General features: G+C 49.9%; 1 protein-coding gene across 3 annotated transcripts in view; it reads left to right on the forward strand.

Annotated features, from left to right (window-relative positions):
• The window catches only part of PVALB (parvalbumin), an 18160-nt gene extending 3632 nt beyond the window's left edge, over positions 1-14528 (forward strand). For 2 of the 3 annotated variants that reach the window (XM_005567398.4, XM_074003834.1), the window contains exons 3-5: positions 714-846; positions 2194-2303; positions 14312-14528. In XM_005567398.4, the coding sequence (XP_005567455.1) occupies positions 714-846; positions 2194-2303; positions 14312-14340 (272 nt within the window). In that variant the 3' untranslated portion in view covers positions 14341-14528. Of the gene's footprint in view, positions 1-346; positions 585-713; positions 847-2193; positions 2304-14311 lie in introns of those variants that run through there. The other variant, XM_074003835.1, reaches the window with a different exon arrangement.
• Positions 14529-16345: the final 1817 nt, after the last annotated feature.

Genomic DNA, 16345 nt, shown 5'->3' on the forward strand with positions numbered 1-16345 from the left:
CTGCTTTGCACCCCCTCCCCTGGGCACAAGAACCTCTCTGGGAAGCCACCCTCCCAGGGCCCTGGGATAACCCTCTCCCTTCACCTCACGCCCATCTGGGAAGAAACTTAACTGGGTATTTCTCAGGAGCCTCCCAACACCCCCTTCCCACTGCCTCCTAAATGGATTTCTACGCAGAGCCAGGACTTCCGGGTCTGCCCCTCCTCCTCCCTCTGTGTGACCTTGAAGGAAACCTGACCTTTCTATGTCAATTTTCTGGCCACACGGTCTGTGGCCAAGAAAGAAGGTCAACCCTCCTCCCCCTACTTCCAGGACCATGTTCATGCCCCCTTCAATTCCCCAGCCCACTCCCAACCAGCTGGCGCCCAAAAGGCTTCCTGGACATGAGGTTCTCAGAAGAACAAAAGCCTTTGGTTCTTAGGTGCTGCTCCCATCATCAGGAATGGGTGCAGTGGAGGCGGGGTGTGGGGGCAGGCTTGAGAGCCGGGGTGGTCTGGGTGTGAGCACACCTCTTCCACTCCCAGCCTTGTGACCTTGGACAGGGCATCCTCCCTTGCCCAGGCTCCCTCAGTCCTCCGATGGAGGTGGGTACCTCTCATTCCCCACAACTGGCATGCGGGAATCCATCAACAAATGCTTTGACGTCCTCCATTCTCCCACGCTTCCCTACCAGCCTTTCTGGTCCTTATTTGACCCTGCTCTTCCCCCCACAGCTATTGACTCCTTCGACCACAAAAAGTTCTTCCAAATGGTCGGCCTGAAGAAAAAGAGTGCGGATGATGTGAAGAAGGTGTTTCATATCCTGGACAAGGACAAAAGTGGCTTCATCGAGGAGGATGAGCTGGGGTAAGCGGAGGCCTGCAGGGGCTGCCCAGCCCACGGCTGTGCGAGAGGGAGTGGGGGCTGGGACTCTAGCTTCCAAGTGTCCATCAGACCTGCCTTTCACTCTGCCTGCTTCACAGAAAGTAACGGTGCGTGAAGGCAGTGCTCGGACCCAGGGCACCAGGGGAGAAGGCTTCCCGGCACTATTGCTTCGGAAGAGTAAAACCCTCAGCTGAAAGTGCAACTAACTAGGTTAAGTGATAGCCACTTAATATTGCTAATGGAGTGATGCTACTTAATAATTTAATACAAATGAAGAGGCAGTTTTTGTTGCTGCCTAGCACCATAGGCAAGGCAGAAAGCATTCACTTGAGTATTTCATTGATTTTCATTTGTCTGACAATTTCCACCTTCCTGCAGCCCCCAGCCCTCTGGTACTAGTGTGGCTGGTGCATTTTCTGGGCAAGCCAGGGATGCAGAACCAGCTCTGGGGGTCCAGGGGTCCTTGGAGAAAAGCAGAGAAGGAGAAGGCTGTGGCTAGGAAAATGTATGCCTCCATCTGCTAAACCATCTCCTGCCATAATCCCCTCGGCCACCCAGCCATGTCTACTGACTCAGGTTGCCTTATGTCACCTTCTGGCCAAGAAAGCCTTGAGTTTTGTCACAAAGAGAAGCAGGGGGGGTGGGTGCAGGGAGAGGCCTTCAAGTAGGGACTTCCCCAACCATCCTGTCTCCCCGCTAAACCATCTCACAAGGGTACCTTCTGTCTAGAACCTTCATATTCTACCCACTTACATCCAACATGCATGCACACTTCTGCGCGCGCGCGCACACACACACACATTCACAGAGGCTGACTTCCCCCTGTCCTCCAGGCATCACCTTCACTGGGAAGCCTCCCTGCTCCTCCCCTCACCCCAGGCGGGCCGATACAGCTTCTGAGCGCCCTCCTCCACTTCCGCCCTCATTGTGCCCATCACACCGTGTGGTCTCTCTTGGAGCCCATGACCTCCTTATTTTTTTCAGTGCCTTCTGAAGATCACCACTGTGACCCCACTTTCCAGCATATGCCTGACACAGAAGTGACACTTAGTGGATACTTGTTGGATAAATTAACCAGTGTAGGTGCCCTCCCTGAAGTGGGATCAGCCCTTTGCTGAGGACAGCCTGTCCTTTCCTGAATACTCATCCACGAAAGCACAGCCACCGAGCAGGCTACCTGGCACAGAGCACCTGTGTGCGTGACTGCTGCTCGCTGCCTGTCCCAGCCACCCCTTTCCCCACGCAGACACCAGACCACCCTCCATCCAGCGTCCTGCAAGGAGACCTCGGCCTGACTCCCTCACCGGCTTTCTCCCTTTTCTCCTCCAGATTCATCCTAAAAGGCTTCTCCCCAGATGCCAGAGACCTGTCTGCTAAAGAAACCAAGACGCTGATGGCTGCTGGAGATAAAGATGGGGACGGCAAAATTGGGGTTGACGGTGGGTAGCGGTGACCTGGGGTCTGGGCATATTGTGGATCTTGGGGTGTTGGATGCAAAAAGTTTGAAGCTATGTCTGTCACAAGGAAGGGATGATATGGGGCCCCTCACTCCCCTAGATTAGAAGATAAAAATCAGTCCATTAGGTCTGAGAGCTCTGCCACATACTCCAGACAAAGGAAAACTGGTGTATTTTCCTAATTTGAAAACCTAAAAGGAGTAGATTTTGTTTTTCCTGCTGGGTAGGGGATCCAGGAGGATTAGGGATTTTTTTTTTTCCTGAACTCAGCCTGCACTTTTGCATGAATACTGATCCAAGCTCTGCGCAAACTGGCTGTGTGACCTTGGGCAGTGTCTCTCAATCACTGGGCCTCTGTCTCCCATCTGTAATCCAAGGAAATGAGGCCGACTAATCCCCAAGGATCCTCTACCTCTCACATTCTGATTCCAGGGATGGAAATTCCTATCTCCTCTCCTCCTCAGCATCTTGTCCTGGTGTACTGTAACCCCAAGTCTCAAAACCTGTTTGGGTTTTACTCAAATGTACTATTCTAGCCTTGCAGCAGAGCCAGGAAAAACAGTAAGCCAGAAATCAGCGGGGAATTCAGACGGGGAATACCTGGTCCTGCCTTGCTTTGCAAGCTTCGATGTTAGCACAGATGAGAGACCAGTGGCCCACCGTCCACTCCTTTCTCCATTTGGCTCCATGTGGCATTCATACAGCGCACCCACATTGCCATCTCTCTTAGCATCAGGATTTCCTCAGGAATTATCTCCAGTTTGCAGGTGGGCAAATGGACTTTGACGGTGCTTAGCCTAGTTCAAAAGAGCTAGGACACAGTGGTGGGGCAGGGATTTAGAACTAGGCCTGAATGAGTGTTTGCAGCATGCTAAGCTGCTATTTGCTCCCATAATGGGCTTTTCTGCTGATCTCAGAGAAAACTGTGTGTAGGTGCTTGGCCTCTGGGCCCCAGGCTATCTCGGTTCAAATCCCAGCCCTCCTGCTTTCGAGCTGTGTGACCGTGCACAATTAGATAACTACTCTGGGCCTCTGTTTTCTCATCTCTGAACTGAACATAGTGATAATTCCTATAGGGTGATTACAAGGGTTAGATGTGTTAATATGTAAAGTGCCTAGAGTAAATGCTATATATGCATTTATTAGCTAATTCATTTAAAACTAGGGACTGTGTTGCATTCATCCTTCTAGCCCCAGTATCTAGCCAATACCCCACACAAAGCAGGTTCTTCATAAACATCTGTGCCTGAGTATAAAACCCAGACCCCCATGCTCTGCTCCCTCTCTGCCCCTTGCCAGCTGTGACCTTGAACACATCACCTCTGCACACCTACGTTCCCTTGCCTGGCAAATGGGGTGCATGAGCTTCTCCTAAGACCTGTCTGGACTCGTTGTGAAAATTAAGTTTCTGTGAATACAAAATTGCTTTGGGAAAGGTACAAGGAATATGAAAGTAGGTGTATGCTTATGAGCTAGAGGGTTTTTTTGTCGTTGTTGTTTATTTCTTTTTTGTTTGTTTGTTTCCTGCCAGTAACGAGAATGGAGAATCCCTATCAAGGTCAAATGCAGGGGGTCCCCTGGCTGTCTGATGCCAGCTGCCCTTCTTGTGGCTAGGAGGGAGGGAGGTGGTTTTAAAGGAGTGGAGTAGAGGGTATTGGAAAGGCATCATTGGCTTGGCTGCTCCTCGGGCTTCTGGTGCTTGGCAGATCCTCCCTCACACCCCCATCCCCACCAGTCTGCTTATCAGACAGCTCCACCCCAAGGCTTGGCTCCCACCTCAACCCTGACCCAGGCCTCCAGACCTGCCTTCCATTTTTATTTGCAGCCAATATGCCATAGCTCAGAAGCCCTGGGCCGGGTCTTCATGGCTGACTGCTCACAGACAACCTACATGATGAAGAAAAACCAAGCCAGACCTGGCCCAGTTCCCTGCCTCCCTCCCTCCCTCCCTGCCACACTCAGATCTTAAAGCATCAACTAAACTCTTCTAACAGATCCAGCAGATGTTGACTGAGTAGCAACTCTGTGCCTGGCAATGGAAGAGATAAAAATAATTCAGGCCCATTTCCTGACTGGGTGCCCCTGAGCACCTGCTCCTTAGCCCTGAGCCCCAGCTTCCTCATCTGTAAACTAGGCATTATAACGTGAGAATGAGGCCTGTAGTGCCCAGCACATAGCAAATGCTCAATAAACGGCAACTCCAATGCCTTATTTATTTATTTGTTTAGAGACAGTCTTTCTCTGTTGCCCAGGCTGGAGTGCAGTGGTATAATCTCAGCTCCCTGCAACCTCCGCCTTCTGGGTTTAAGCAATTCTCCTGCCTCAGCCTCCCGAGTAGCTGGGACTGTAGACATGCACCACCATGCCCAGCTAATTTTTGTATTTTTAGTGGAGATGGGGTTTCACCATGTTGGCCAGGCTGGTCTTGAACTCTTGGCCTCAAGTCATCTGCCCACCTCAGCCTCCCAAAGTGCTGGGGTTACAAGCATAAGCCACCCACCTGGCCATACAATGTCATTTTTATTGTCTGCACATTGCTTGCAGCTCTACACATATACACAAACAAGTGATAGTGCCAGCCAGAGGCAGAGGTGCAGGCTTCAGGCATTTTGTGCAGACTTGGAGGCTATGCTGCAGGCAAGGCATTGGCATCAGCTGGAAACTGTAGGGTATGTTCAGAAAGGGGCAAGAAGATTGTTTTGCCAAGAATGGGAGGAAAGACTTATTAGCTGGGCATGTCATGTGTGTCCAGCCCAGTGCTGGGTTTGGTTACCTCATTTGACCTTGGGATGACAGAAGACAAAAGTGCAGATGTAGAAAGGGCAGCCCAGGGAGTGAGTGCAAGGTCACACTGCCAGCAAGTGCGAGGGCCAGGATTCAAACCCAAAAGCATGGTCCAGGCCCACCTGTGCAGCCTCCATTGAGCTCATAGGCAAGACATAAAATAGACAATGAGCACGGACCACCCTGAGGCACTGGGGCCCCACACCTCATGCTTTTGAGGTGGGAAGATGCGGATGCCCCCTTCCTCACTCCCAACCCCCTAACGCAGGAAGGGTGGGTGCCGTGATGCCCAATAGGTGGTGAGATGGGAAGCAGAGCCTTTTTGGGGCCCAGGACATTCTGTTTCAGATACTCTGCTTTGCTGTCACTCTCTCTTAAGGCCAGAGGGCCCAAGCCCCACCTATAGCTGGAAGATGCCTTCAGCTCCTGGTAGGATCTGGGGCATGTCCCAGAGAGCCCTTCTGACCATGAAGTGCCTCATCTTTAAAACCACGAGGCACGCCGGGCGTGGTGGCTCACACCTGTAATCCCAGCACTTTGGGAGGCCAAGGCAGGTGGATCACAAGGTCAGGAGTTCGAGACCAGCCTGACCAACATGGCAAAACCCTGTCTCTACTAAAAATAAAAAAATTAGCCGGGTGTGGTGGCACATGCCTGTAATCCCAGCTACTCAGGAGGCTGAGGCAGCAGAATCACTTGAACCTGGGACGTGGAGGTTGCCGTGAGCTGAGGTCACACCATTGCACTCCAGCCTGGGCAACAGAGCAAGACTCTGTCAAAACAAAAACAAAAACAAAAACAAAAAACAAACCATGGGGCAGATAACTAGCCAGTTACTGGGGTACACTCCAGCCCTGGAATTTCACAGATGTCCCAGTGGATAAACGTCTACACAGAGGACCACTTCAGTATTTTGGCTCAGCTGCGTGACCTTGAATGACGATGGCAATAGCATCTAACTTCATAGAGCACTCAATACATGCCAGGCACTGTGCTTAGCATTTCCCTCATTTAATCTTCCTAGCTATCTCTGAAATGTATACTACTATGATTCCCATTTTATAGATGAGCACACTCAGGCTCAGAGAGACTAAGGGCTTGCATAAACCCTTTAGGCTAGGAAGAGAAAAGATCAAGGTCTGAAGTCAGGTCTGTTGAGCTCCAAAGCACATGACCTGTGCTGCCTGCTTCATTCATTCATTCATTCATAGTTTAGTTTATGATAAGATGATTTTATTGATTGACTTATTGCCTATTTCTTTCTCCTCCACTAGGATGTCAGGTCCGCTGAACAGGAACTTTGTTTTGTTCAGTTCTAATCCCAGCACCTAGCATAGGGCCTGGCCCATAGTGAGAGAACAAGAAAAGTGTATTGGTTGAATGAATGAATGAATGAATGAATGAATGAATGAATCGAACAAGTGCTCAGTTCTGGGCAGCACTGTGCAGTGATGAGGACGCACAACTGCTGTATGTAGGGGGAGATGATCTGCAAGCTGAGGTTGGGGATCTGTGGGGACTTGTCTGTAGCAGGTGCTGGGAGAGCCCCAAACCAGGGACTGCCTCTCTTCCCTGCTCTGTTTGTCCTTCTGAAGGTGAGTGATATTTACCAGGTTCTTGAAGATCCTGTATTGAAGGGAGGGGGTAGGAAGACAAAGTTCTAATAATAACCCTTTGCATTCCTGTCTCTGGGGCAACTACTTCCAGGAAACTCAAAGGCTTTTATAGATGTGGTTGATTGATTCTCAAAGGCCACCCTAAAAGGCTGGTGCAGAGCTGATATGGGGAGGGGCTGAAGGCTGAAAAGGAAAGAGAAGCTAGAAAAAGAGGCGAAGGGTGCCAAAAAAAATCTTTGTTAAAGCACCTGCGGTTGCAAAGCCCAGGCATAAAAAGCAGACAAAGCAGACTATGTGGCAGGTGCCTTTTCAAATACTTCACCTTCACAGCGGGTCTCCAGCTGGGAGTCGGTGTCAGCATCACCTGGAGGGCCTTTGGCAACACAGATGGCTGTGCCAGACCCAGGAATTTTCTGATTTCTTAGGTGGAGCCCACACTTTTGCATTTCTAACAAGTTAGCAGATGGTGCTAATGATCTGGCGAACCACACTTAGAGGACCACTGCCTTACAATAATCCTAGAAAGTAGATGCCATCGCTATCGCCATTTTGCAAGTGAAGAAGCTGAGGTATCGCGAGAAGTGACATGCCCAGGGTCTCTCTGTAGCACAGCTAGGACTGAGGCACAGTGGTCCAGCCAGGACCCTCTGCCATCCTGCCTCACATGGGCATGTGTCCCCAGCCTGGACCTTCCAAACTCAATGCCTGCCCCCGCAGAATGTGCCGACCGACAGGAATCGAGGTTAGCATCCGTTCCCACTTCCTGTGTGCCAAGTGCTGCCCATAGGCCTTACCTCTTTTAACTCATTCAAACCTCCCAACAGCTCTACAAGATATCTTTATTACTGATACATACAAGGAAACTGAGGCCCAGGGAAGCAGAGCGACTTGCTGTGAAGCCTCGGGGCCCTCTTCAAACCTTGATTCCTCATATCTTGCTGCAGAGAAGATCCGCAGGCCCCACGCGCACACGTGCCTGCACGCAGTCCTAGTTACATTCTTCCCGAAACCCATTCCCGGTGATGGATCCACTGCCCTCTGCTTTAAGCGTGTCTAGACTCAAGAGTCTGGGGTTTGCATTTTGCTTCTGTTGCTGAAACGTAGTCATCATTATTGTCTAACCTTGCAGCCCCCTCGCCACTCACTCCCATGCCTGAAAGAATTTACCTTTTCTGCTTCCCTCTGGCAAAATCTGTTCTCTTTTATCTTTAAGTAGCCTATTTACTGTGAGAGGCGGAGCGATAGCGTGAGGCCTTGGGCTGTGGTGGAGCCCCTGAGTCAGGCAGAAATCAGAAAGCCAAATGTTGGGGGTCAGCCGTGGGAATGGCTGTATCTTTTCCTCTTTCATGACATCCATTCCCACACCTGGAAAGTGGGGAGAAAAATACTCACCCTACAGGGTTGTTGCTCAAATGAAGGGAATGTTCTGGAAATGATTCCTTTCCTCTTATTTTATGGGAATGCTTTGCTTGTCACCCACCTAAAACCTTTTGAAAGTGGTGGAATCTCAATCCTCAACAGAAATGAAATGGAGTCTAAAGCAGGAGAAAAGTGAGAGAGGGATAGAAGGAGAATTTGCCGGTCTCCCTGTAATTCTAGCTCTCCGGCCTCTATGGGGATTTGATTTCTAAGTAGGACAAGATGCTCATATCAAGGCCAGCCCAGGGTTTTGAGGGCAGAGCCCTAAGGTGCACTATGCTTTGTCCCATCTCACTGCACCCTGGTACCAGCTCAGTGAGGTCTAGGGGACACTGTGATCCCCACTGAGAGACGTGAAAACCAAAGCCCCGTAGACAGTAAGTGCCAAAGTCACATAGCAAGTCCTTGGCCCAACGGGACCCTGGTCTCCTGACTCCACCACTCCCTCCCCTAAGCTGAGCTGAGACGTTTTAGTTATAAATGGCCTCTGTGCTTAGCAAGCTGCTCCTTTTATTCCCGTGTGGACTTTCCCTAGCTCTGGCCTTATGCTGCACTAGAAAAGATTTAGCAAGGGGAGAGGAAGCAGTCCTCCTTACATAACTGGCCTTCTGTGAAAGGGAGCAGCTGCTTGGTGGAAAAAGACATTCCCCTCCATGCATCCCTCTGCTTCTGCCTCTGGGGGTTGCAGCTTGAGTTAGAATGCGGGGCCATTTAACTCCAACCTTTGAGGAAGAGACGCACCCTGGCCCCGGCCACGCCTGTTGGAATCTTTCTAGCTGAGTGACACTCAGCCTCAGTTTCTCTGTAAATAAAATGAAGATAAGAGAACCGACGAGGATGAAGTGGAATAACACACCGCGCGGTGCCTGGCACAGAGTGAGCCGCAGAACTGTTGACGCGGCCTCCTTGTGGCTATCTGGCTTGACCCGGAGTGACTCTGCCTCCCAGTTCTCCAGGATGGGAAGGTGATCCCTGTTTGAGATACCAATTTATAAGAAACCGAGCCCGGGAGCTATTTAGAGGCGAGGTGATAAACCAGGAGGCCGGCTCCTTCATCCCGGTCATCACGGTCATCACGACAGAGGGAGGGAAAGAGCCTTCCAGCCGCTGACTCAATGGCTGGCTCAGTTTCGCTTTGGGCCATCACTGTGTGCCGGTCTCACCTGTCAATAGCTTCTAAATTTGTCCAATCCCCACAGCCTTGGACTAGGGCAGACCTAATTAGGCTAATTTCAGTTTCCTAAGGGAAAGAAAAGAACAGAATCCTCCAGTTCTCTGATCCTCCCTCCGCTGCCTCCCTCCCACCCCCGTCCCTACCGTCTACCTCCTTCGTCTCTTTCTGATTGGACAATGACGACATCTGCGAGCTGGCCCCAGAGGGGGCTGGGCGAGGTTTTAGCCTGCAGAGGTACTGCTGTACTTGCATGTCTTAGAAGAGAATGATGATTCTGGATGCCTCCAAAGGAACACTGTCTCTTCTACCTGTCAACATTAAGAGTTGATTTAGTCGCATTCCCACTGTGTGCCAGGCACTGTGCTGGGTACTCCTTCTCCGTTATCTCATGGAGCCTTTACCATAACCCTATAAGGAGATAGTCCCAGTATCCCCATTTCATAGACGAGGAAACTGAGGATCAGGAACTAAGTTGCCGTGGATGGGTGTGCCGGAGGTGGGATGCTATTCGTCTCACTGATGGGATAGATGGATTGGAAACTTGTACCAGGTCAGCTGGTTGCTCTTTAGGTTTTCCATGCCCTCTGTTTATATCTTCCTTTTCCTGCTTAGTTTCAGGACTTTCGTGGTTAATGTTATGTCAAAGCTCCAACCTGTGTCCGTTGTGCTGGGGAGATCCACACAGGAGGTGGAACTAACACTTAGAAGTTACTATGTGCCAGTCATGTTACCGCTTCTGGTCTTTCTAATAGCTATCTAAACAGGCATTATTATACCCACTTTACAAATGAGAAAACTGAGCTTCAGAGAGCTAAAGTAGTGACTGATGGCCACCTAGCCAGGTAGTGATGGAACAAGATTCAGACGTAGGTCCGGGGTTGCTGGACGGTTGCAGGTAGGTGCCGGGATGGAGGCAGGAAATACTGGGATCATGGAGACAAACAATGGCAACATGAACAACAATGATGCTAACAATTACCAGTTACAGTACCATTTAGAGCCTCCTGCTTCTGCCAGGCAGTAGCCAGGCATTTTATAGGTTTGGTTTCAAAGTGGCTTGAGGTATAGAAACACTTTGGTTGCAACATCACCGGATACCGAGAGCTTGCTGTGCATCAGGCCTGTGACCAAGAGCTTTAGTGCTGGCTCCTCTGAACAACTTAAGGAAGTAGGTACTATCATGAGCTCCATTTGACAGATGAGGTGAAGCATCTAGTTGAAGGCCACAGGAACAAGAAATGGGAGCTGGGTGTTACCCCCAGCTTGCTTGCTCCAAACACCATGTGACAGCCAGAAAGGCGTCTTCTAGACCCAACACTCACTCATAAGAAAACCAGACCAGGGAGGATGAGGTGTGTTGTCCAAGGACAGCAGCAGATGCCAAAGCCAAGACTAGAACCTGATCGTTCAAAGCTGCATTCGCCATCCTGGGATCCTACCTACTGCCCGTTCAGCTGACCTAGAGTTTATGGGATCTTTGTTTGTGGGTTTTTTTTTTTTTTGAGACAGAGTCTCACTGTGTCACCCAGGCTGGAGTGCGGTGGTGTGATCTCAGCTCACTGCAATCTCCATCTCCGCGGTTCAAGCCATTCTCCTGCCTCAGCCTCCTGAGTACCTGGGATTACAGGTGCGCGCCACCATGCCTGGCTAACTTTTGTATTTTTAGTAGAGATGGGGTTTCACCATGTTGGTCAGGCTGGTCTCGAACTCCTGACCTTGTGATCTACCCACCTCGGCCTCCCAAAGTGTTGGGATTACAGGCATGAGCCAACGCACCCAGCCAGTTATTTGTTTTTCTTTAAGGAGAGACCTGGGCATTTTAGAGGAAGGGTTTGGCTAGGAGACCCGTTAGTTAATTGACTGGCTCCTAAGAGCTCAGCCCTGAGGCAGACATGAAAGGCACGGAAGAGGTGGCTCCTGCCCTCAATTTATCTACAAAGTCCCCTGTTGAAGGTTCTGAGGGGATAAAATTAGAATTCCATGTTCTCTGCTGAAGGCCAGTGCATGTGGCTATTGTGATGTCCTGGCTGCTTCAGAATAGATTGCAAGGTGGGCAGAGGGGCTGATTTAAGAGGCTTTCAAAAACCCCACAGCTCCAAAGTACCTCCCAAAGTCTGACTCCAAAATGCCTGACTTTCCATCACTGGAGAGTCCCTCATTGGTGTCCCTGGGCCCCCATCACACCAGCTGCACCAAATCCCATCTAGTGTGAAGGTGATCAACGGACTCTTTACCGATGAGCAGCCTGAGAGCCCATAATTTCTAGAGTGAGGATGAAGGGGTCAGTGCAGGCTGGAGCACAGAGAGGACCAGCTTCCCCTCTTGACAGTCTCTCCACGAGCAGGCTATGGCAGACAGGCTCATGCATCCTTTATCCCAGGACAGAGAAACTCAGTGTCCCCAAACAGGGAATGCCAGTGCTGGCTGAAATGACAGGTTTAAGTTGGAGAGGGCTCATGCTTCTGCCTGAGCCGGGACGCTAGCCCTCTCAGAAGTAGCCTCTCCACATTCGTGTAGGGGGTTCCTGAGGCCGGAGGCCAAGTCCTGGCTCTGGCTCTTGTTTTCCACATGACCCTGACACCTCACCTTCCCAGCCTCCATTTCCCCATCTATAAAATTAGAATCCTCCCAGACTGTCATGTGAATTATATGAAGTAAGTTAGAGCTTGTTGAACCTTAAGAAGGACTCATGAGCCATCTCATCCATCCATCCATCCATCCATCCATTCATCCATCCATCCATCCATCCTCCATCTATCCATCCAGCCATTCATACTTCTCTCCTTCCCTCCATCCATCCACCAACTCCTCATCCATCCATCCATCCATCCATCCATCCATCCATCCATCCATCCCTCCATCCATCTACTCCATCCTTCCGTCCCACTATCCCTCCCTCCATCTGTCCATCCATCCCTCCATCCATCCACCCAGTGCTTATTTACGAGCACCTACTGTGTGCCAGGAACACTGTGGCTGCCAGGAGAGCAGTGAACTTGAGAGAGGCTCCCCTGCCCTCCAGAGTTTGTATTCTAGTAGGGGGAGACCGACAAAAATAAGTGCATATATAAGATCATTTCAGAGAGTGCCAAGGACTATGAAGTAAATAAAAAAGGACTAATGAGATGGGGTGGTGATATTTGAGCTGGGACATGCGTCACTCTATACCTAGGTCAAAGTAGGTCAGAAACTACTGGGATGAAGAAGGAAGCCTAAAAGCATTTCTAGCTTAAATCATGTCTGCTGTGTGACCACGGTCAAGCTGCTTAACTTTCGAGCCTCAGTTTATTTCCCCATCTGTAAAATACAGGCAAAGGTGTGTCTCTCATGGAGTAGTCGTGAGGATTCAGTGAGATAATATATGCAAAATGCTTCCCACATTGGCATTCAATAAATGTTAGTTACTAGCTATAATTAATAAAAGTACTACGAATAAAAGACATCTCAAAATAACCACCTGCCCCACCGAGGTCCTGGAAGATCACAGACTCCTGGCTGAGAAAGTAAGCACTTTCACACCTGCCCTGTGGGAGGGACTCTGTACAAGTGTTTGTTGTTTTTGTATTTATTTGATACTCCATCCTTGGCACTGCTGTTACCACTCGGCCAGAGAGCCTTGGAGTTTCAAGACCAGCTGGTGGACCCTCACTCTCGGTCCCGCCCTGCATCCCCCATATCCAGGTCACCCACCTTTCCTATCCTAGGACACCCTAGGGACAGGAGAGCATGGTGTCTATTTCCTAAGTCAAACCTCAGAAAAGTGAGGCACCCAGGTATGTTATGTGTCCCTTCATCTGGCCAGGGGCAGTGCCAGGTTATTTATTTATTTATTTATTTATTTATTTTTTGAGACAGAGTCTCGCTCTGTCACCAGGTTGGAGTGCAGTGGCGCAATCTCAGCTCACTGCAACCTCCACCTCCTGGGTTCAAGCCATTCTCCTGCCTCAGCCTCCCAAGTAGCTGGGACTACAGGCACGCATCACCACGTCCCGCTAATTTTTGTATTTTTAGTAGAGACAGGGTTTCACCATGTTGGCCAGGATGGTCTCAATCTCTTGCCCTCGTGATCCACCTGCCTCGGCCTCCCAAAGTGTTGGGATTACAGGGGTGAGCCACCGTGCCCAGCCCAGTGCCAGGTTATTTCTACAACACAGCATGTGTTGGTTTGGTTTTTTGTGTGTGTGTTTTTTCACTTTTTAAATTTTGAAATAATTGTAGATATACAGAAGAATTGCAATGATAGTACAGAGAGTCCTGTACACCCTTCACCCAGCTCCCCCGATGTTAATATTTTACATAACCACAGTACAATGATGAAAACTAAGAAACTGCATAGGTGGGGTTTTACATTTGTATTCCATACAAAGTCCAGGGAGGACGCAGCTCACCTCAAATGAGTCCCAGATACTTTTTGTGGCCTTTTTGAAGCCATTTCACGACCAGTTTTTTATTTGTCTTTCCCAAGGAATTATTACTGGCCCCTCTCTTCACTCCACTGACAGATGAGGAAACCAAAACCCAGACAGATACATTTTCCAGCAAATAGGGCCAGACTAGGCCTAGAAGCCCTAACTTTCAATCCCCAGCCTGTGATCTCCCCACATCACAACACTGCATTTTATTTTTTCTTTCTTTCTTTTTCTGTTGTTGTTTTGTTTTATTTTGTTTTGACACGGAGTCTCATTCTGTTGCCCGTGGTGAAGTGCAGTGGCACAATCTCAGCTTACTGCAACCTCTGTCTTCTGGGTTCAAGCAATTCTCCTGCCTCAGCCTTTGGAGTAGCTGGGATTACAGACCCATCATGTTCCACCTCACTTCACTCATCTGCCCACTCATTCATTTATTCATTCATTCATGTTCACACTCACACTCTGGGACTCCTGCAGCAGAAGCAAGAACCCAGAGAAAGCACCACCCAGGGCCCTGCAGTCAGGTATGGGCAGTCTCTCTTGCATTCCAGCCTCTGACTCACTTTCCTTTGTCATTTTCTTCTGCAGAATTCTCCACTCTGGTGGCTGAAAGCTAAGAAGCACTGACTGCCCCAGGTCTTCCACCTCTCTGCCCTGAACACTCAATCTCAGCCCCTCTTGCCACCCTCCTGCGTTTCTGTTCAGTTTGTTTATGTTATTTTTTACTCCCCCCATCCCCTGTGGCCCTCTAATGACACCATTCTTCTGGAAAATGCTGGAGAAGCAATAAAGGTTGTACCAGTCAGACTCTGCTTGCTGAGGAAGACCCAGGCCTAGTCAGGCATTGGCTTTCCAGATGCATCTGGGCAGGGGGTGGGGGCCAGATTGCGACAGTTAGAAAAGATGTGATAGGAGAGAATGGAAGGGAACAGCCTCTTTTCTGCGCTAGGTACTAAGCATGGCACTCTACAGAGGTTACCCACTTACTCCCTAACACCACCCCATAAGGTCGGTGATGAAACTCCCATTCTCTAAAAAACTAAGTCTCAGAGAGGGGAAGTGATGTGTCTAAGCCCACAAAGATAGGATTTGTTAGTATTGGGGTTTGAATGCAGGTCCATGGTTGAGTAGGTGGGTGGATGGATGGATGGATGGATGGATGGATGAACGGATGGATGAATGGGTGGGTGGGTGGATGGATGGATGGATGGATGGATGGATGGATGGATGGATGGATGGATAGATGGATGGATGGATGGGTAGATGGGTGGGCGGATGAGTAAATGGATGGATGGGTGGGTGAATGGATGGATGGATGAATGGGTGGATGGGTGGGTGGATGGGTGGATGGGTGTGTGGATGGATGGGTGGATGGGTGGGTGGATGGGTGGATGGGTGTGTGGATGGATGGGTGGATGGGTGGGTGGATGGATGGATGGATGAATGGATGGATGGATAGGTGGTGGACGGGTGTGTGGATGGATGGGTGGATGGGTGGGTGGGTGGGTGGATGGGTGGATGGATGGATGGATGAATGGATGGATGAATGGGTGGGTGGATGGATGGATGGATAAATAGATAGATGGATGGATGGATGGGTAGATGGGTGGGCAGATGGGTAAATGGATGGATGGGTGGGTGAATGGATGGATGGATGAATGGGTGGATGGGTGGGGGGATGGATGGATGGATGGATGGATGGATGGATGGATGGATGGATGAGTGGGTGGATGGATGGATAGACACATAGATGGATGGATACCATTAAGACTTTTTGTTACAAATCACAGAACCCCAACTCAAGTAACTTAAGCTAAAAAGGAAGGAAACAAAGGACTAGATTGGCTTATGTGCCTGAATAGTTAGGGGTAGGTCTTCAGGAACAGCTGGATCAAGGGATTCAAGTGATATCATCAGGACTAAGTCCCTCTTTTCCTCTCTCTGAGCACTGCTTTCCTTTGTGCTGAATTTGTTATCAGGAGGGCTCTGCCTTCATGATGGCAAGATTCCCGCAGCAGCTCAAGGTGAACATTCAGCATTACCAGCAAAAAAAAAGAATTTCTTGTTTCCAAACACTCTATCAGAAGGCCCCAAATTTAGTCCCATTAATACTAGCAACTAACGTTTACTGAGCACTTACTCTGTGCTGAGTCCTTTACAGGATTCCATCTGCACAACAGCCCTATGAAATGCGTGCTATTATTACATCCCTCGTATAGATGAGGAAACTAAGGCACGTAGAATTTAAAAGTCACACAGCAACCACGGGGAGGATCAAGGACCCCAACCCCAGCATCACCTCCAGAGCCTGTATCCCTTCCTGAGTCAGACACAGAGGCCGGGAGGAGGGATCCTGATTGGAGACAGGTGGAGTCAGTCACACACAAGGCTCATGGCCTGAGGGTGGGAGAGGGGCACCCCTGAGGAAATGAAAAGTGGGGACAGATGCTGGGGGTGAACATGGCCTACAGAATGACTTCTGCTGTTCCCCAAGACAGCCTTGGGGAAGTTATCTTAGATCTCCCTGGGTGGGGACGGGGCATTGGAGTGGTAGTCTCTCTCTCACCAGACCCCATGCCCTGCACCTCCCCTGCTCTCTGAGGTGTCGCCCTTAGGCAGGGC

Source organism: Macaca fascicularis, chromosome 10, assembly GCF_037993035.2.
Source record: "Macaca fascicularis isolate 582-1 chromosome 10, T2T-MFA8v1.1".
Lineage (NCBI taxonomy): Eukaryota > Metazoa > Chordata > Mammalia > Primates > Cercopithecidae > Macaca > Macaca fascicularis.